Below are 20264 nucleotides of genomic sequence, written 5' to 3'. Positions count from 1 at the left end.
AGGGATGGCTGCTGGCCTGCTGGCCTCAGAGGAGAAGGGTATGTAATTGAGGAGGGGGTTGGAGACCGCTAGGCTAAAGAGGCCACTTAACAGGACTGACCCTTGCATCAGCCCAGAGCTGAGGAGAGAAGGGACCTGTTGTCCAGGTGATGCATCAGGGTTCTCCTTCTTCAGCAGAGTCAGGGGTCTTTAAAATTGAGACAGGTGTGGTGGTACATACCTGTAATCCCAGCACTCAGGAGGCTGAGGCAGAAAAATCACCACAAATGCGAGGCCAGCCTGGGCTACAGAGTGAGCCCTGGACTATAGAGGGAGACCCTAACTCAAAAAACCAAAATAAATAAGTAAAATAATCTTTAAATTGTACATAAATCTTTTCTCACCCAATTCCATCAACGCTCTTGCTCAAATTTTTTTTTTAAATAAACTATACATATGGAGGGACCAAAGCATTTGGAAGATTTGGGAGATGGATGTTTGGAGAAAGGAATAGGACTTCATGCCAGGGTGCTCAAGGAGGCAGGCCTGTTGAACAGACACATGCAGTGGGTGGGAAGGGAGGTCTCTGTGCTGCAGCGCCAGGATGTGGGTGCTGACCTGCTCACCCCTCACAGGTCACTGCTGACCTGCTCACTAAACCTTTGCATTGCTGTCCTCACCCGCCTGTGCAAGAATCCCCCAGAGGACCTGCAGCCTCTGCAGGGAGGTGCGGCCCCAGCATGTGCCTAACTGTGTTGGGATTATACCTGAAGGGATAAAAATAAGGCGCCTTGAAAACGCTGGAGCTCTTCCAGCAATGTGGGGTTTCTGGGTCTCCTTGCCTCACCCTCTGCCACCTTCACTGCAGGCTCCCCAGGGACAGCGGGACCAAGGTGGAGTCCTCGCTTGTGGGTTGCTGGGCTTCCATGGTCGCCCAGGAGATCTTTCCAGGGTCCTAAGCCTGGGAGTCAGCCAAACAGACAAACATCAGGCTCCGGCTGGGATAGGACTTCAGGATGCTACGAATGCTCTCGAGAAAGCACAAAACAAAATAGAGAGAGCAACAGAGTGTCAGTGATGCAGGAGGGCGGGACAGTTAGCTGTTCAAATGCATCACCTGGACCACAGGTCCCTTCTCCCCTCGGCCCAGGGCTGATGCAAGAGTCAGTCCTGTTAAGCGGCCTCTTTAGTGATGGCAAATTGAAAATACTGGCAACTTCCTCAAGTCTCCTGATTGCTAAGAGAAAAGTGCACACGGACAACCAATTCCTCAGTGAGAGAAACCACGCTCAGGTCTGTCCTCACTGACAGAGCTTAACTCCAGCCTCACAGTGAAACGGGAGGGGAGCAGAGGGAGGGCAAGGCGCCTGGGGACCACAGTGACCTCCCGACACAGCAGCCCCATGACCTCCGATCTCCCCGCTTCCCAAGGAGAAGGGTAAGGACTATCGCACTCTCAACAAATAATGTATTGCATATTTCAAAATATCACAGTAGGTTTTTAATCTTCCCACCACAAAACAATGGTAAATTGGTGAGGTGGTGGATATTAATTAGCTTGAGTGAATCTTTCTATAATACAGAGATCAAAACATCACAGTGTCCATAAATAGACATGATTATTATGTTAAAATAAATTTTAAAGTGTTTCAAATTTAAAAAGGAGGCAGGCATAGGCATTCTCAGACGTGCCAAGGACACCGCAGGAGAAACATACACAAAAAGTTCCAGCACTAAAAAATTCTCCTTCAAGGAGGGGCCAGGCACCAACTGGGTGATAGGAAGCGGGCAATGCAAAAGAAACAAGGAACTGACAGTGATTCAGGCCCAGGTCTCCCTCCTGGTGCCTCAGACCAAGACAAAGCAGCACTGGTGTGTGGTTAGGTGGAGGAAATCTCGGCTCTCTGCTTCTTTCAGTGTGCAGCGCTCTGACCAGCTGACCTCTCTAAGAGCTGGAGATTCCTCTATAAATCTGGCTGGGGCTAGGCTAGTCTGGTTACTTTCTGTGTTCTGGCTCCCTGAAACCTTTAAGCAGAGCGAATCATGTTGCAATCTATCCTAGGGTGAAAAAAATGGAACACAGGAAATACTGCTGTAATCCCTTATCTCATGATCCCCGGCGTTAGGCAAGCTGGAAGTCGTCCTTGTATTAGTCCTGTGCACCAAACAAGAGAATGTTTGGAACTCCCCAGACAGCTGTTTCTAAGCAGTGATCATATGAAATGCCAGTCACGTCCTGTCTGGTCATTCTGTTAGTGATCTGAAATCTAGAGAAATGAGACTCTCAACCCCAGCTTGCGCACAGAGGTAGGACCTCATGTGACATTCAGCATGCTGACCAGCAGGTGCCAGACCTTATAGGTGTCCCAGAAACCTGGCCTCCCGCAAGACACCAAAGGCAACGTCTCATGCCAGCAACAGTGCTGCAAGATGCGTCCACTCGTGATGGAGGAGGAGGTGGGTTTCTGGTCGGCACTGTAGGATCAGGACTCAACGGGCCTTTGGAGGTGTGGGGATGAACAGAGGGGGAGCTGGAGGACAAACTCAAACGAGTGTGAGTACCAGGGGTGTATCTCCTTGGGGAGACCCTGCTCTTGGAGATGTAACCCTGAGTGTGGAGTGGTGGCCCCTCTTGTCTGACAAGCACATGAACACTGAAAATCACAACCCACGTGCCTCACTCCCTTCGCTTGGTCCTGCCTGAATCAACAGCGGTCATTTGGTCCAGGCTCCAGTGGAATTCTGTCAGGACCCTTCCTTTCATGGCAGGGCCTCCGCCCTTTAGCGTTCTGTTACTCTACAAACTGGCTCTGACCCTACACCTCAGTCCCCTAATCACTACCTCAGGGGTGGCTGGTATGCTAGTGTCCCTGGAACCCTGGGCACTGAGGGCTGGATCAAGCAAGGGAGGAGACACACACCACAGTATCTTAACCATGTCCAGTTGTCTCCCATGCTTCTAAAAACTGATTATAGGCTGCTTTCTAGAGTTTCTTTTGTTAAGATTGGCTTGTCTGTTGACTTTATGTGTCCTTTGTAAAGGTTTGTTGCAAACCCAAAGGATATTTTGTAAAAAGAAGCTAAAGCTTTCATGAATTTGTCTCACTGTTGCAATGTAAGATATTTTACAAGTAAAATCCAGTGTGGCTTGTGCCTACATTTTGTCAGTTCTGAGCATAATTCAACATTTTTGTGGTTTGCCCTTAACTGGGAGCACAGCTTGGATTTTATGTGATGGTTCTGTGCCAGCCCGCTTCCTCCTCTCCTCCTGCTGGTTCCTCCCACTGTTCAGGCATGTGAAACTGAGCAGTGCAACTTCGGAGGGCGAGTTGTTACTACCCAGCAACTCTAATGGCAGCTTGTCACTATTTCTTGTAAAAGGCCACGCGAATGTTTGTGTACTCCTTAATTAGCTGGCTCAGGCCAGTCACCAACCTGGCCTCAGCCTCACCCCTACATACCCCCCACATGGCTCAGAGGACAGAGGACAGACGACCTGAAATGCAGGTGTCACAACAGCCTAGAGGGAGCTCCACACTCCGCCTGACCCCCTTACAGGATGAGCTGTTCCCTTCTGAACACCTCAGAGCTTACAGAGAACCCCTCTGCCTCACTTCGTGTAACCCCACATCAGCTGAGCGCCACTGATCTCCCTGGACCACACCCTGCAAGTTGCTAAGGAAGTGCTAGTCCCAGACAGCAGGGATTGTGTGGGGCGTTCCCACCCTGGCAAGCCAGCCTGGCATTTCCCACTGCGCTCATGCACTGTGTGCTGTTCTCTCTGCCCTTACAATGCCCTGCAGTACCAGTGTGCAAACTGCAAGGGTCCACGTTCACCTTTTGCTTTTTCTTTCAACACCACTGACTGAAATCCCACTATGGATATAGTACTAGGCTAACAATTCCAGACAGCACCAACCAAAGGAAGGAGTTCCTGCCATCGGTGGGAAACACTCAGCCTTCTGTGAGGTAAGCAGAAATGAAATAAATGTTTAACAAAAATATAGTATGCAGTTGCCATGAGGCTCCACGGTGGAGCCTTTGCCTGGTGGGGTAAGGCCTCAGGGTTTGACCCATCCCCAGTCAGCACCACTAAACAGAAGGGCTGTGCAATGTTGTAGGAACTGACTGGAGCCCCACAGAACAAGCATACAGTTCAGTAGAAACTTACCTGCCCCTCATCATTCTCTGCTGCACGACATCCTAAATTAGGACCCAAACCAGGGTCTCTAATAATCCTTTCCCTGAAACTCTACAAAGAATAGGATAAACTACAGGTGGGTGATACAAAAGTTCTAAAGTAAACCAAATCATTTCATTGTCAGAGTATAAAAAAGATGCGATGGGGGCTGGGGATTTAGCTCAGAGGCATAGCGGCTCAGTGGATTTAGCTTGCCTGCCTTGCAAGCAAGCGGTTGTGAATTTGATCCCCAGTACCAATTTAAAAAAAAAGGAAAAAGATGCAATGGAAATACTCATGATGTTTCTGGGAAACAAAGGGACAAGATGCCTTCTGCATCTCCTCTAGCTGCAAACAGTCCAGGGCCCTCTTTGCCACTTTGATTGGTCCATCTTGGTTACGGCTATAATGAAATAAAGCTGGGTGACCACGCAGGGGTTCATTACTTTTGGAGGGGGAGTCTCATCCTTTAGGACTCAACATTCCTCCAGCAGTAGTGTGGCTGAGAAGAAAACAGTAGTGACAGGATGACAACCCTGGGTTAGTTGGAGTACAGTCCTTTGACTTAAAAAAAAAAAAAAAATTAAAAAGCCCAGATCTTCTAGTGACTGTAGAACACATTCTCCTAATACATTTAACTTAAATCAGGGCTGGGTACCAGTTTCAGTCTCTCAGCTCTGTCACGAGCAAGCTTCTCAACCTCGAAGAGCCTCAGTTTGCTCACTTGTACACGACTAAGAGATCTTAACCTGTTTGTTCAGTTAGGAGGTTGAAGTAAGATAACGCATGTGTAACACAGGCAGGACCCCCATCTTCAGGTTAGGGCAACAGTAATGGAAGAAAAGAAGTCAGCCTGGCTTCCGTTGAACTGGGATTCTGGACCAGCAGCTTTCCAAGGCCTTTTAGAAATACAGACCCTGGCCCCTGGGGTGGGACCTAGGAATCAGCTTTCTGTTGAACGGCAGCCCTGGGCCACTCACATGTATAAGAGAGAAAGTAAGGTTCCAGGGAAAACCCAACTAGCGTACCCTGGGGGTTCCATGTGAGGCCCTTAGGGTCCACATCTTTCTGTGCTGCTTACGTGGGGATCTTGCATCTGTGAGGAGTCTTTCTACAGCAGGGCCTGGATGCTGTGATGGCCTCCTGGCACCCCACCTGGCATGTAATGGGTGCCGAGGCAGAAGCTGAGCGCTGAGTCCACACGTGGGGGAAGGCAGTCTTACAAGACCACACTTCTAGTGTTGACATGCAAAGATCAGAAGCCCACAAATAACCAGCAGGGCAGAGAGATTACACAGAGTGCTGTGTGTATTTGTGTTCTATGATGCACGGGTCTGACGTTGCCGAGGGTAAGCCAGCAGTGACTGTGCTTGCCTGTGAGAAGCAGAACCAGGTGGCTAGCAGCAGGGTATCGAAGAAACCTTTGACATGGGTTGACTTGTTTGATTACTGAGCCATGTGAATATATGGCATACTTAACTTAAAACACTCCAGCGAATTTGGTAAATTCTTTATTCTGGCAAATACTGGCTGCCATTATTACCACCACAGCACAGTGAATCCTTACCAGACACTGCACACCAGGGGAGCCCGAGAGGTTTAGCTAGGAGCAGAGGAGGGAGGTGCTTAGGTTAGGACATTATACCTCGGGTCCTCGTCAGCAGGTGGACTAACTACAGGAAATGGGGAACCTGCCCAACCTAACTCCAACACCAGCCCCTCGGGATGTCTTTCAGAGCGCATTGTAACAATGATGTATTGGATAAAAACAGGGCGCTATTTTTAAAAAGGATCTGGTGAAAGGAAAGACTCCATTTAGGACCCAACTGGACACACAGCAGGACCACAGCGTCGGGATCAATGAAGACAGCACTGTGGACACAGCCGCCTTGGGGACCGCTGCCTCTCACAGACGGCCACCCTGTTTATGACATAAAGATGTTGTAGACCGTTCTCACGTAGACGTCATCAGGGGGAGGCTTCTTTTTGCTCCCAGGTTCAAGAAATCTCTTGATTGTAGGGATGTTACTTAACTTCACGGTGTATTCCTTAAAAGGGAAAGCAAAAGTGGAAGCAAGAGGATCAACAGCTATGAAAACACGGGCGGGCATGTTCAGTACACATGCACGGAAGGATCTCACCAGCACCCCATCCTCTGCTCAAGGGCTCGTCTTGTGGTGTGGCTGTTTATAATTTCAGCCATCAATAGTGAAATCGGGACCAGTGTTGTTTACACCAGTCTCATGGTTCTTACAGGGACAGGGACTCATTTCAGAGAGCAAAATAAAAACGTAGAGCAGGACCTCGAGACTTGCTGAGAGGAACAGGCACAGCGGAGGTGCCTTGGACGTGCCTGCACTCAGACACTGTGCCCTGTGTCACGGGAGTCACCAGCGGGTGTGATTTACACTCCAAACTCCATCTTCCTGGGACTTTGGACTTCGACTAGCAAATGCGTGCTCTTTCCACACATGTATGGGAGATGGCCCACTGCGCTCTTCACAGCTCATGGCTCAGACACCAAATATTAAACACAACAGCAGTACTGGGGAGCTGTCTGGGGATCAAGCCCAGGGCCCCTGCACGAGGCTCCACCCCCAGCCCTTTTAGTTTAGGATTTTTTTTTTCTTTTTAACTTTGAGACAGGGACCTTGTTAAATTGCCCAAGCTGGGCTTGAACTCGGGATCCTCCTACCTCAGTTTCCATAGGGCTAGGCTTGTGGGCATGCATTTACAAAGTCCAACCCACTGAATCAAATGTTACCAATCTCAATCTGAGAAAAAAGTCCATCAGATCCACTGAAAAGTTTGACTCATATACATGAAACATTAAAATGTTTTTAAATGAAGAAGCTATTTTTAAAAAGCTATTCTTTATTAAATGCCTGTTATGTGCAAGGCACAGCTTAGTTAAGCAAACAAGCATGTATGTGTCACTAATATTAACGAAATACTAATGCTATTAATTGATTATATATAAATATAATAATCTTTTTTCACTACTATTTAGATCTATATGTGTTATCTAATTCTGAGTATTATGCCAAACTTTGGAAGCTTATTCCAAAGAATTTATTATTTCAAGATTTAGAGTGTCTATATTTAGGTATAATAAAATTTTTGTACATTTTGTGTACTCTTTAATCAATATGGGGATAACACTGTAATTCACAGATCTGATATCAGATTCTAAAGTCCTTTCATGTTGATGCCTGGTCTGTTCAAAGATTGAAATATGTATGCTGGAGTTTAAAAACACATTTTTAGCACCTTTGACAGAAAATATCAATAGGTCTAGTGCTAAGTTTACCAATGTCTTCATTTACCCTAGACGTGATGGTGAACCTTTGGACAGCTCTCAGTGTGACAGTCCACTGCGGCACGTGTGTCACAGGCTTGCCACCACTGCCCTAGACGTTTTATATCTTTCCCATGTACATGATAAAAAGAGACTTCACTGCCAATGAGGGATTACATTTGTATATAAAAGCAGCAAGCCTAAGACTTCAGATTGGACCAACTTAGGAACTAACTTTAAAGTTCCTGCATTCTGCCTGCTTTGATTCAAAACCCTACTAGTTTATGTAAGGCCAAAGCTAATGCACGTCTAAGTAATGCATTTTCAGGCAGCCCTGCAGAGTAGTCGGGGGGCACATACTCATCCCAGATTCCTCGGTTATCCACAGTTGGCGGCCTGATCAGACTGCGCATGCCCCAAGCCTGGGGTTGTCACCATGCAATGAGGACAGTGAAGTCCTCCTCCCAACCTACGGTGTGGGCTTTGGGCGAACACAGGGCAGAGCCTGGCAGGCATCTGGAGCGACGCAGGCACTCACACCAGACCCCTTCCTCTCGCTTCCCTCTGGGCCAACCAAACACTGCAAAAGCGAACTTCAGGCCTTGGGTACTCTACCTCATTAAATAAAGTCAAACTAAGAAAGGTCATCTCTGTGTTGCGAGAAGAAGTGGACATACTTCACATCAAAAATAGTATGATTTATCCTGTTGAAGACTTCTGTTTGCATTTTCCAGATGAATTCATTTACCTGACAGTGGCTATCCTTACTGTTATATCCAAATGGTATTTATCAGGCTTGGAAAAAGATACTTTAACTTTTTTTTTTGTTTTGGCACCTGGAATTGAACTCAGGACCTTGCACTTGCCAGGCAGGCACTGTGTCACACAGCTACATCCCTGGCTCTGAAAAATACACTTTAAAAAGGTCTGTGTGTTTATTGTTGTGGTGTTAATGTGTCTCTCTTGACTTTTGATATTTTGGGCAAACTTACATCAGTTTAATCTATATTGGGGATCAGCTACCTTTTTCTATCAAGGTGCGGTCGTATCTTCTTTAAACTTTGGAGCTTCATGGTCTCCAAGCTGCTCACCTCTGCTGAGACAATGCAAAAACAGGCACCTACAATATACAGATGAGTGGATGCAGTTTTGTCCTTATCAGACTTATCTGTGGACACCGAAAGCTGAGTTTCCTATAATTTTATGTGTCATGAAGAATTATTATTTGATATTTTCCCAAGTAGTCAGAAGCATAAAACCACTCTTTTTTTCCTCCATAAAACCATTCTTAGCTCATGAGCTGTATAAAAACGGGCACCAGGCTAGTTTGGCTGTGGCCCACAGTGTGCAGACCGGGGGTGGGAGGCCTGCTGGCCCTGCAGAGGGAAGGCTCAGGCTACAGGTGACACTTAAGGACCCAGGAGTTGCCATCTTGGCTTCTGGGCTCTTTACTCTGGTCTCACTGCCCTGCATGGACGAGATGAGCTACCAGGTAAGACTGTCCTCTCCAAAACCCCTTTCCGCCCTATACTTGATCCTGTCTGGATAACACCAGGGAAGAGCTGAGCCGCATGGAAGGGATCTGAGAAGAAAGTATCGGCAATCTTTTCAAGCAATGCTCAGGGAGCCTCACTTTTGCTCTCAGAACGTAAGCCTGAAGTTTCCAGTGGGAAAGGGAGTTGTGCATCCTGATGACGACTGTCCTGGAGGCTGAGGCCACCTCCCTTCATCAGGGCTGCCCGCTCTGGCCCCTCACCCCTGTGGTCCTCACCACGCCACGCACCCCTGGCAGGATCTGTGTGTGGGGTTTGCACCAGATCAAGGGTCTTCTAACCGGTCAGCATTTGTGTGCTAGATGACAACTTCAAGTCTACACCTTCATTTCCTCTCACTAGTTAAGTCCTAGTTAGAATCTAACACACACACACACACACACACACTCTCTCTCTCTCTCTCTCTCTCTCTCTCTCTCTCTCTCTCTCACTCACTCACTAAGGAAACAACCAGCAGACTATCAAGGAAGGCCCAGGAGCTCCAGGCCAATTTTCCAAGACACTGCTTATTTACCTGGAGGAAAGGAAATGTAGACAGGATGTTAGGAATTTTCTCCTCCAGAGCCAAGATGGTTTGGAGTAGAATCACATCAGCGAGGCTCAGCTGATTCCCAACGAGAAAGTTTTGTCCATGACCCCGTAAAACCTGCAAGAGAAAAATGGTCTGCACCCGATGCAGAAGTGGATGGAATCATTGTGTCTAAGAAAGGACCACAGCTATGGCCTTGTCCTGTTACGCTTTTATTAACATACCAGTTAGAGGGCAGCCCCTGTATGTATCTAAGGATGGGGAGAAAGAGAGGGGCACGGAAAGGTATAAATGACAGCCCCTTTCAATATATGCTGCAGACTGGGCATAGCGGGGTGCATCCCTAATCCCAAGACTCTGAGAGGCAGGAGGATCCCATATCTGACCTGAGGCTTTGCAACCTAGAGAGACTCTTTCTCAAAATAAAAGGTAAAAAAGGTGGAAATGCAGTTCAGTGGGCCTGGGGTTTAACTCCCAGAAGCCACCCCCCACCAAATGTGCTACTGGTTATCAGAATGAGATAGTGAAAGTGGAAAATTTGCTATTTCTGGGCTTGTAACTCAGAGAAGCAGACATCTATTCCAGAAATGTAACAGAGGAATGAGCTGGTGTTGGTGAGGTCCAGAGACCCAGGGAGGGGCCCTAAGGCTTATTTCTATGGTTATAATAAACCAAAGTTGGCTAGAAAAGCAGACTTCTTTGCCCATGATCTTCCCCAGACAGGAAATTAGGACTCCAAGTTCACGCTGATTCCTAATTTGCGGGTAACAATGGGTGAAGGGATTTGGAGGAACACACTTTGATGAGGGAGGGGCAGAGGACAGTGGACACGAAGGGGAGAGCCCTCTGGCAGGCACATGTCGGATGCCCACAGTGATGTGTGCGCACATACGTGCGCAAGTCGGACAGAGACTGAACCCGGCTCCTGCTCTAACGCAGCTTCTGCAGCCAGAGCAACACGGGACAGTGAGCTGGAGGTCCGAGCTCCCTTTCCTAGCCTTGCGACCATCTCCGACTGGCCACGGAGCTGTCACTCCCTTTGGTTATGTGCACCAACCTCACAGATGGTGGCCTCGTGAGGACCTCATCAGGTCCCTTTCCCACTTCTCTTCGCTTCTGGGAAAGACGCCGTGGAACCAGGCCACAGAAAACCCAAACCCACTCTGCTCCTTTTCCTTAATTCTCTTGCCCTGAAGAAGGGGTTGCCACATAGATCTGCTGTACTGTGACAACATTCTATTGTGTTTTTAACTGAAACATTAAAAAACATCCATCGTGAAAGAAAAAAGGATCGCAAAGATCAGAAGAGCAGAAATAGTAAGAAGAGGAAAAGAAAACAGAGCAAAGGGAGAGAAATAAACTAGAAACGCTAGCTTTGGTTTCTCTGTGTCTTACACAAGGCGATGCTTGAGGAGTTAACATGTACCCGTGGCAAAGCCACTGTGGTGGCCCCTGTGGATAGTGATGCCATGCCCTTGGCCTTCTTTGCCACCCACCTTTTCAAACACTGGGAAGTATCTAATGATAGCCTTCTGGGCCATGTGAACCACCTCCTTTGGTTGATCTTCCGGTTTTAAGAAAGGATGCATGATAAGCATTTCCAGCAGGTCCAGCGTACCCTCCACGTACATATCGATCCTTTGAAGAGAAAAGCGGGGTTCTCAGTGCTTCCTCCCTGAACCCAGCAGCCTGCACAACGCAGAGGCCTGAATGCATGAGGCTCTGGCAACCCCAGACTACCCTCATCTCCCAAGAGCAAAGATGCAAAGCCACTCTAGTTAGAGCTCAAAAAACCCACCAGAAAAATCAGTTGCAACCAGAAAGCCTGGCAGTGCAGACTGCCCTCTCTTCCCCCCAGCCTTTCTCTCCCTGGCACCCACACCCTGGCCTCCTGGAGAAGAGGCACCGCTCAAGGGACCGGTGGCACACATTCTGTTGTCTCACCGGCTCCACTGTTGCCTGCTATCATGCATGAAGCCCGAAACTCTGTCAGGGTCCTGCAGCTGGGTGGTGCAGGATAAGGCTCTGGGTTCAACTCATAATCCAGAGTACTGTTCCTGGCCCCAAGTACCACAGCAGCTTCCCAAAGCTAATATTCAATAGCAGTAAATTTGTAAGACAGGGAAAAGCAGTATCAAAGTATTCAATATTCTGAAATTTGAACAGACATCAGATAGGGAATTCAATTCTTTTCTGTCATGTATCTCCGATGGGATCACAAACCCAAAAGACACAATCCCAACATTAAAATTCTAAATGCTAAAATCCACAGAGTCCAATTCTATTTTGTGGGGTAGGCATCTCTTTTTTCAGTTTTTTCCACTCATTGATTTTCCAGAATTATATTTCTAGGGTTTTGTTATGTGGTGAGTTTAGACTGCAGGCACTTTGACCTCTCAGGAGTTCAGCATTCAGGATCACACCTGGGATTGTGACCACAGGAGTTATAATCCAAATGTTTCACCCAGATGCTCGGGGCTGTATTTCAGTGGGAGCCCACGCCTTTCCTGGGCTTTTGTTCCCTGCCCACATTAATGAGAAGACATAAAGGAGATGGGGCAAGCTGTACAGGGCTGCTAATCAGCTAAGGATAAAGCAGGAGCCAGGGAGCCACAGTACAGGGTTCTCTCCTTGAGGTCCTTGCCAAAGAGCTGGTGCTTTTCAGCTATGTAGTGGAGGATGCTTCGGGTCTGCACCAACTTCATCCCATCGATTTCTACCATGGGCACTTGTTGGAACAGCAGGTGTTCACCTAGGATGAAAGCCCAGAGTCACATGTGATCTCTTCTTCCCTGTTCCCCAAATCTTAAAAAAGCAGTGTGGCCCAAGGAGAAGGCAGCGGGAGCTGGCTTCAGGGAGCAGTGTAAAGCTGCTCATAACAGACAACCTGAGCTTCACTCAGGCAAACAAATTTAGCCGTAAACGAAGGCCACTTGTTATAAACACTTCCTTTTCCTTTTCACCCCAAGATAAACACAAACCACAGATTACACGACTTCAGAACCCTGCTGGCCAAGATGGTAACCATTAGCTACACAGGCTATGTATGCCTCAACTGAGGAATATTTAATGGACATATTTCAAGTGCTCAGCACTCATGCATGGCTAGTAGGTGCCGCGATGCACCGGGTGGAAAGGACCGTTTCTGTCGATCGATGCGGAGCTGCATCGTGCAGCACTGAGCTCAGAGAATCTGGTCTCATGAGCTCCACCTTCGATTCCAGCTGCAGACCCCTCCTTCCCTGATGTGCTGCCACTGCTGAGGCCTGGAACTTTTTCCAACAAACCTGCACCCAACACTTCCCACTACCACAAAAGTCAGCCCCTCAAGGAGCACTGGGGACAGGCAAAGGTAGAGGGCACACACTTAGTGACCTCAGGCCAGTGTTACATAGGAAAGGTGGCACCACAGGCCTGGAGGACGGGTGCTCCCCAGGAGATCCTGGGGCTGGGCTGGAAAGGAAACCGCTGGCAGCCCTGCACGGTGGTCCATCGGGGCTGCTGCTGGCTCCGTACCAGGCGTGGGTGCAGAGGAAGCGGAGCCCGTCGGGGCTCAATGGGGCCCACGGCCGATTTCCCTCATGTGGTCCTCCTGCAGTAGTGAGCTCAGATGAAAGGAGACAGGGAAGCCTGAGAGGAGGCGAGGGCAAGGAGAAGGAGAGGGGCAGGAGGCTGGAGAAAGGAAAGCAGGGGACAGGGACTGCACACATAGATGGTGCTTCCACGCAACTCCAGAAAACAAGCCACTGCTTGGTAATCTCAGCTAAGTAATTCTGCTGGCTTTTCTGACTTTAGGTCACTTCTTTTTTCCTGGTTTTAATTTTTTTAATTAGTACATATTTTCATTATATAATGCTTACATTTCTTATATGGAGTCGGCACCTGGACACAACAGATCTTAGGATTTTTTTGGCTTTCTTTTCTTCCGCTCCCTCCTACTTCCCTTCACCTCCATCTCCTTTAGGGTCTCGCTGTGCAGTTCAGGCTGGTCTTGAACTCACTACATAGGCCAGGTTGGCCTCAAACTTGCGATCCCCCGGCCTCAACCTCCCGAATGCTGGCGTGACAGGCATGAGTCACCACATCTGGCTTAGACACTGTTCTTAATGCTTTTAACATCTTTGCTCTTCCACATAAATATCAGTTCTTAACAACAACAACAAAAAAATCAACCCTATAGACAGTTTCATGTTCATACTCACCATCCTGCAGCTTCTGCAACTGTTCTTTCGTTTCCAGAAATTCCTCATCAAACTAAAAAAATAAAAGACCCCCCCAGAAGATAAGGGTCATTATAGGTACAGAACTGAAAATATCAAATTAAACTCCCTCCAAAAGCAGAGAAAGAGTACAGTTAGCATTTATATCTTGGCTTCTAAATATCACTGCCCCCTTCTCCTACAGGGTTGATTCTGTTATACCAGAAAGAAGTAAATACTAAACAAGAGCCAGGTAAATCAAGGCAAAGACAGGGAAGAGCCTACTGAGAAGAATTCCCTAATGAAATCTGGGACAAGATTTGGATTGCAATACACACCACAGAATCTTTATGTCCATAAGTGATAGTGTTTTTTTTTTTTAAAGAGGAGAGAAGCCGTTTCAGAAAAGAATTAGTATTAATTATAACATATGGGGGACAGGGGAGAGGGAACCAGCAGAGACTACAAGACTTATGCAAAGGCACCATAGTTCAGAATTTATTGTGCCTGGATACAGTAGGCAGAGCACGTGGTAAGACCACCTTCCCAGAACAAAGAGAAGCGTGTCCCTTTCATAGGGATGGAGAGAAGGCAGGGGAATTAGGTGGGAAGTCCCAAAGAACATCTGTGGTCAAAGTTCTCTGGTCGTCTTGCCCTTTAGTGGTCAGAGTCTTTGAGGCACGTGGTGTAAATTTTCAGGTCTCTTTAGCTGTCCCCAGGTGTCCTAGGACTTCCAAAGTTCCTTGTCCTGTTTTATTTCCTTTCCTGTGCTGGCCAGTGACATCCTTGAATGCTGAGCTGAGGTCCCTGCAGAGAGCGGTACTTCTGTGGATAAGAGGCTGGGCGCTGGGGAGTCAGGGCGGGTTGAAGCCTTAGACTGACTAATGAAGAATTAGTGTGAATAAATGATAGCATTAGAAAGTCACGACTGGAAGCCTCCAAGTGCACTACCTCTAATAAAGATCAAGGATGCTGAAGACTGTGAAATATGATTGGCCTCTTCAAGAACCAAGAGCACTGGGGAGAAGATACCGTTGCTCTCAAGAAAAAACAGCCAACAGAAGAACCAGATGTTTGGGGGAATGTTATAAGCACGGGGAGACCCCTAACAGCTTAGTGACAACGGGGAGACACTGCCTATGAGAGATGTTGTCAACTCAGTGTTAAACTCTAGTTAGTAGGACAATTATTTATTTCACCTTTATACCACTAAGAAAAAAAAGAGAGGGAGACCACGAATGTAACAAAATGTTAACAACTAGAGAACTGAGTTCAGAGAAATCCATTGTGCTAATCACAACTGGCCTGCAGGTGTGAAAGTTTCCAAGCTTGAAAATTAAAGGGGAAAAGAAACAATGAAAACTAGCTTCCCTGTGGTGACATTATTACATATACATGTTCTAGAACGTTTCCTACTACTGTGGGTATCCCAGGATGACTCCCCACCTGGGCCTGGGTCTGCGCTGCACCCTGGGGTCACTGGAGGGGGCAGCCTCCACAGGGTCCCCAGACCTCTAGACTGCCCTGGGAGCTGAGCTGATGGGGTGTGGGCTTGGCTTCTGTTACCAGGGTCCTCCTAGTGGGAGGAAGGGGCCTTGGTTCCCACTGAAGTGAGGCCCACCAAACAGTAGCCTTAGGGTGACGGAACCTTGGGCTTCTGTCCTAACACCCAAAGGTGTGGGTGCCTGCGGTACTCTCTCTGTGTTGTTTCTCAAACGCTATGACCATAATTCCTCAAAACACACGGGAAGTAGGGGATGTCGAGGTCAAAGCTCAGACCTATAACTCAATTCACATTCAGTACTTGGGGGGACCTAGAAACACATTTTTGAAAACAAGTCCTTCCACATCATCCTGACTCTTCACTTTGGAGAACACATGTGAAAATATGCACTATTTCTCACAGGGGTAGTTTTGTATCAAGCTTTATAAAACCACTGCCAGGTAAGAATTTTGCACTGAATTGGGGAACAAGAGGACGGGCGAGACAAAAGGGAAGCCGTATGAAACAGCAAGGCTGCCCGACACAGACCACAGGCCCAGGTGCAGACCTCCACGGAGGGTTCTAGAGATTCGCCCCTTCCCACACCCACAGGCCCTTTCTTCTCGTTTCTGACCACATCTTCTCTAAGGCTAAGTTGCAATCAGCTTCACACCGCATACTGAGACCGGAGACCGAGGACACTGGCTCCTGGCCTTAGCACAGCTAGCTGTCTGGCACCGTTTTAAGCTGCCTTGCCATTCAGTTGTGAAGGTTTGCACTCTCTCCTGGAACACTGGGCGTTACAAACGTCTTCCAGCTGTGGCAGGCCTAGGTGGACACAGGATTACAAAAATGTCTTCTGGCAAACAGCGGGGGAGCGGCTCCCTGGCACCATCTTTTAATAGTTACCATCAGCCATGCAGCTGGCTCTGTGGTGGGGACTGACCTCCCTCCTCTGCCAGGTCTGCAGGGTGGGTCACTATCCTGTGCCCTCGCCTGCCTGCTGTGAGTGGTCTGGAGTGGGTGCTCCAGTGACTCACACTCTTGCTTAGCTAATTTAACGTTGAGATTTCTTACCGTAACAAAGGCATCTTGACTCAGAGCAGGGTATGACAAGCAGGATGAAATGAAGACAAGAATTGGAGGAAGGATGTTAGTACACAAACATCTAGACACCCATTCAAAGCCCACAGAAGCAATCAGGAATAACAAACTCAGAAGCATACCTGGATTAGACAATGATATAAATAGGTGACAGGGTTAGACAAGGGACATAAATTAGGGAGGCAAATTTGGTTCAGGTTCTGGCATCAAAGATTCACTTTCCTCTTAACAGACTCAGAAAATAACACTGAGTGAAGAGGAGTGGTGGATCAGGGATTCTTACAGAAAGCCAGAAATCAAAATTTGTAACAATGATGCCAAGTACTGAGTTGCCTCGGTTTGGTTGGCAAATGCTTTTGTGTGTGAACAGTTTGGTTTGAAAATGAAATGTTGGGCAAAATTTGTTCTTGCTTGTAAACTCTACATCAGGTGACAAACACAACCACTTTCCCACACAAACGCAAATGTGACCAATTTTTCCAAAATCGTGAAACATTAAGTTTGTGAACTGTGGCACCAGTTACTTAGCCAGTTACAAAAACACAGTGGCAAGTTACAATAACGTGCAAAAATTAAAGTGAAATCATACATAAAACCCAACACGCACATTTGTCATCTTTGGAAATTGTCAGGGTAATGATTCATTAATCTGAAAATTTATAAAAGAATCTAGCCTTTAGGGAGCATTTCCTATGTGAATGGCATTGAAAAGTGAAAATTACTCATTATAAGAGAATCACTCTTAATCAGTTCAGGTGAAATGACAGAAATAAAGATCTGCTTCTGTGATTCCCAGCACCGAGGACAGTCCAGGGCTACTAAAGCTGCCAGCTGCAAAGGTGGGGCGAAGGCGGTGGGCAGAGGCTGGTACCCCGCAGCACAGCAGAGCAGCTCTGGAAACACACTGTGGATGGATGCAATCCTGGGATGGCGGGCCAGAAACACACTCAGAGGGGAAAAACAGGCACACCGCCCACTTAAAGAAAAATGCAGCCTGGATTTGGTCACACCTGGGGGCCAAGAGAAGTTTACAATAAAAATAGAGAACAGAGGAGAATGTTAAAACGAAGACAGTGGGGTTACGCCTGCCTGGTAAGCACCAGGTCCCGAGTTCGAGTCCCCATACCAAAAATCAATAAAAAAAGAGGGTAGCTCCTGTTACCGCACGGCAACACCTGGAAGGTAAAGAAACCAAATCCAGAAAGTCAGATTCTACCCAGCACTTCGCAAATAAAAGGCTTAGAAACGCAAATATAACCCTAGACGTTGGCTTCTAACATGATTTACTGTTACAGAGGACTGTATCTTCTATGGCAAAGGCAGCGAAAATATAGTATAAGCCTGCATCATCTTATACCGCCAGAAAGTACTGAAGCTCTAAGAAACCGAAAGCTCAGAAGGGGCTCCTGTGAACAAAGCTGGAACAATCAACAGTAATCACAGGGGGGCGGGGCCGGGAAGGGGCGGGGCCGGGGAGGGGGAGGGGCAGGGTCCAGTGACAACAGGTTTTCATTAGGTAAGAATTCCAGCAGGTGGAATTTTGAGTGTGGCTGGACTTAATTGGTGGTCTCCTAAACAATGCTGGGGGGAAAGTCAGACGGCACGAAGGGAGGTGGTGGCACAGCCTCGCCCAAATGGTCAGGGAGAGTGTGCTGTTGTTGTGTAACCCTGATAATCTACAAGAAGAAGGGCATTTTGCCTTTTGGCAACTCTTCCCCAAAACGTCCAATCACGAGAAAAACAGCAGACAAGCCCAAACTAGAGAGATCTCTACAAAAATGCCTCACCAATACTGCGGAGGAGGTGAAAGATTAAAGGTTAAGGGCAACTAAAGAAGCCTGATGCCTAAAAACAACGCTGGATCCTGAAATAGTAAAAGGGCATTAGTGGAACAAATTGTGAAACCCCAAAAGTGTGTATTTAGCCGTACAAAACGCGTTTAGTTTGGTGTGGTTATGTAACACGTTACCAAGATAGGCTGGAAATCATACGGAACAATTTTACAAGTCTTCTAAAGATTTAAAATTATTCCTGAACACAACGCAGTATTTTTCAAATGCAGAGAAAAAGTGTTACAGATTTTTAAAATACCGAAAGATAAAAAATCAAATGGAATGTGCAGACTTTGTTTAGGATCAAGATTGAAAAGAACTGTTTAACAATGTCTGTGACCCTCAGCCTGTTAGATAATAAGGAATTATTAGTTTTGTTGGGAATGATACTGGCAATGTTATGTTTTACAATTTGTCTGTTAGAAATAAAACACAGGACTCCCAGATGAGACAGTATGCTGTTTGGATTTTGCTCTTAAAAGGTGGAGAGAGGAGGCCAAGCCAGCCACACCGAAGCCGAGTGACCGCCACATGCGCAGAACAGATGCCACTGCCTCTCGGTATCTGAAATTTTTCACGAGAAAGCAAGCGAACAGAATAAAAACGAAAACACCATGTCGACAAATCTTACACACACACAGGCCTGATGCCGAGGCTGCCGTCTGAGCCATGCACCAGGAATAAAGACCTGGGAGACCCTGACAGATTTCTGGGTGGTTCTCTTTCTGCTTATTAGTGACTATTCACTGGTGGTGGGTTAGAAGGCAGTCATAATTAACTAGCTGTCGAAAGGGACACAGAATTCCATCAATCACTGGGCATTTATCAACAAAATCCCAGCGACAAGAAGAAAGCCTCGGGCTGGGGATAGGGGGCGCTCGGAGCCCGGGTCCCCGCAAGGCCCGCGGGCGGGCGGTACCTCGACTCCGGCGGCGGCCAGCACCCAGCGGACGGACTCCATGCGGCCTCTGCCGTTGGGGTAGTGCAGCCGGGGCCTCGCTGCCATGGCGCTCGCGCTTCTGCAAGACACGCGCGGGGTCCTCAGCCGGGGGGTGCCGCAGGCTAGGCTGGGCCTGGGCACGGGGCACGGATGGCTGGTTTCCTTCGCTCGGCTCAAAAAACCAGCCGTCGTTTTAAAATGTTGGAGAAAGGACCGAAACCGTGCCTCGGCCTCCCTACTGCTGCTGCTCGGGGTTCCCTGGGCTGGGTGTTGGAAAGCCGGGCCCTTGCAGCGAGGCCCTCGGCGCCTCCGCGCGGGGCTCAGGCCCTGCAGAGCAGTCGCGCCCGGACCCTGACCCTCTCCAGCTTTCCGAGCTCCCCCGGGACCGGAGCAGGCTCAGCTCACCCCTGCACCCAGGATGCGCTCGGATCGACCCCGTTAGACGCAGCCCGGACCCACGCCCACGCCCCGCCTCGGCGCCGAGCCTACCTGCACCCGGCAGGCCTGCAGACTGCACTGGCGTCGGCGCGGGGGCGGAGGATCGGGCTGGCGGGTGGCTCGGGCATCACCAATGGTGACCGCGGCGCTTAGCATGCCCCACCCAGCTGCAAGGCATTCTGGATAGTGCAAGATCGGTCCCGATTTCACTTCTTTGAGCTTGAATTTCAGCATGTTAGAGGCTCTAACTATCTTTGGGGTGATATGGTGAGTTGTTTTTAGTTGCGATATCTTGTTACAGCAGGATTAGATAACTCAACCTACATGTAAAGTTGCAATGAACTTTGGGTTTATATAGACTCCGCCCTCCCTGTAGTCTCGGATGTGAGGGCGATCTGGCTGCGACATCTGTCACCCCATTGATCGCCAGGGTTGATTCGGCTGATCTGGCTGGCTAGGCGGGTGTCCCCTTCCTCCCTCAACGATCCATGTGCGTCCCTCCCGAAGCTGCGCGCTCGGTCGAAGAGGACGACCACCCCCGATAGAGGAGGACCGTTCCTCGGTCAAGGGTATACGAGTAGCTGCGCTCCCCTGCTAGAACCTCCAAACAAGCTCTCAAGGTCCATTTGTAGGAGAACGTAGGGTAGTCAAGCTTCCAAGACTCCAGACACATCCAAATGAGGCGCTGCACGTGGCAGTTTGCCTTTCTTTTAACACGTACTCCACCCT

General features: G+C 48.2%; 1 protein-coding gene across 4 annotated transcripts; it reads right to left on the bottom strand.

The window, feature by feature from the left end:
- Positions 1–5657: 5657 nt before the first annotated feature.
- On the bottom strand, positions 5658–19784 carry Gsta4 (glutathione S-transferase alpha 4). Of its 4 annotated transcripts, none has more exons than XM_003466450.5 (7): positions 19587–19731; positions 19077–19176; positions 13742–13793; positions 12159–12291; positions 11036–11177; positions 9525–9656; positions 5658–6207 (listed from the first exon to the last, which is right to left on the bottom strand). In XM_003466450.5, exons 1-7 carry the CDS (start codon positions 19661–19663, stop codon positions 6085–6087), a joined length of 759 nt encoding a protein of 252 aa, XP_003466498.2. In that variant the 5' UTR covers positions 19664–19731; the 3' UTR covers positions 5658–6084. The 4 variants fall into 4 exon arrangements, 3 of the variants coding, with proteins under 3 accessions (XP_003466498.2, XP_013004417.1, XP_013004416.1); XM_013148963.3 differs by lacking the exon at positions 19587–19731 and adding an exon at positions 19503–19521; XR_001200519.3 differs by lacking the exon at positions 19077–19176 and adding an exon at positions 8481–8577 and having other exon boundaries at positions 6048–6207; positions 19587–19784.
- Between the last annotated feature and the right edge of the window lie 480 nt (positions 19785–20264).

The sequence above is a fragment of the Cavia porcellus genome, unplaced genomic scaffold, assembly GCF_034190915.1.
Source record: "Cavia porcellus strain 051 isolate PalLab524CR breed Dunkin Hartley unplaced genomic scaffold, mCavPor4.1 scaffold_7, whole genome shotgun sequence".
In the NCBI taxonomy this organism is placed as follows: Eukaryota; Metazoa; Chordata; class Mammalia; order Rodentia; family Caviidae; genus Cavia; species Cavia porcellus.
This window is presented reverse-complemented; position numbering and strand designations above follow the sequence as displayed.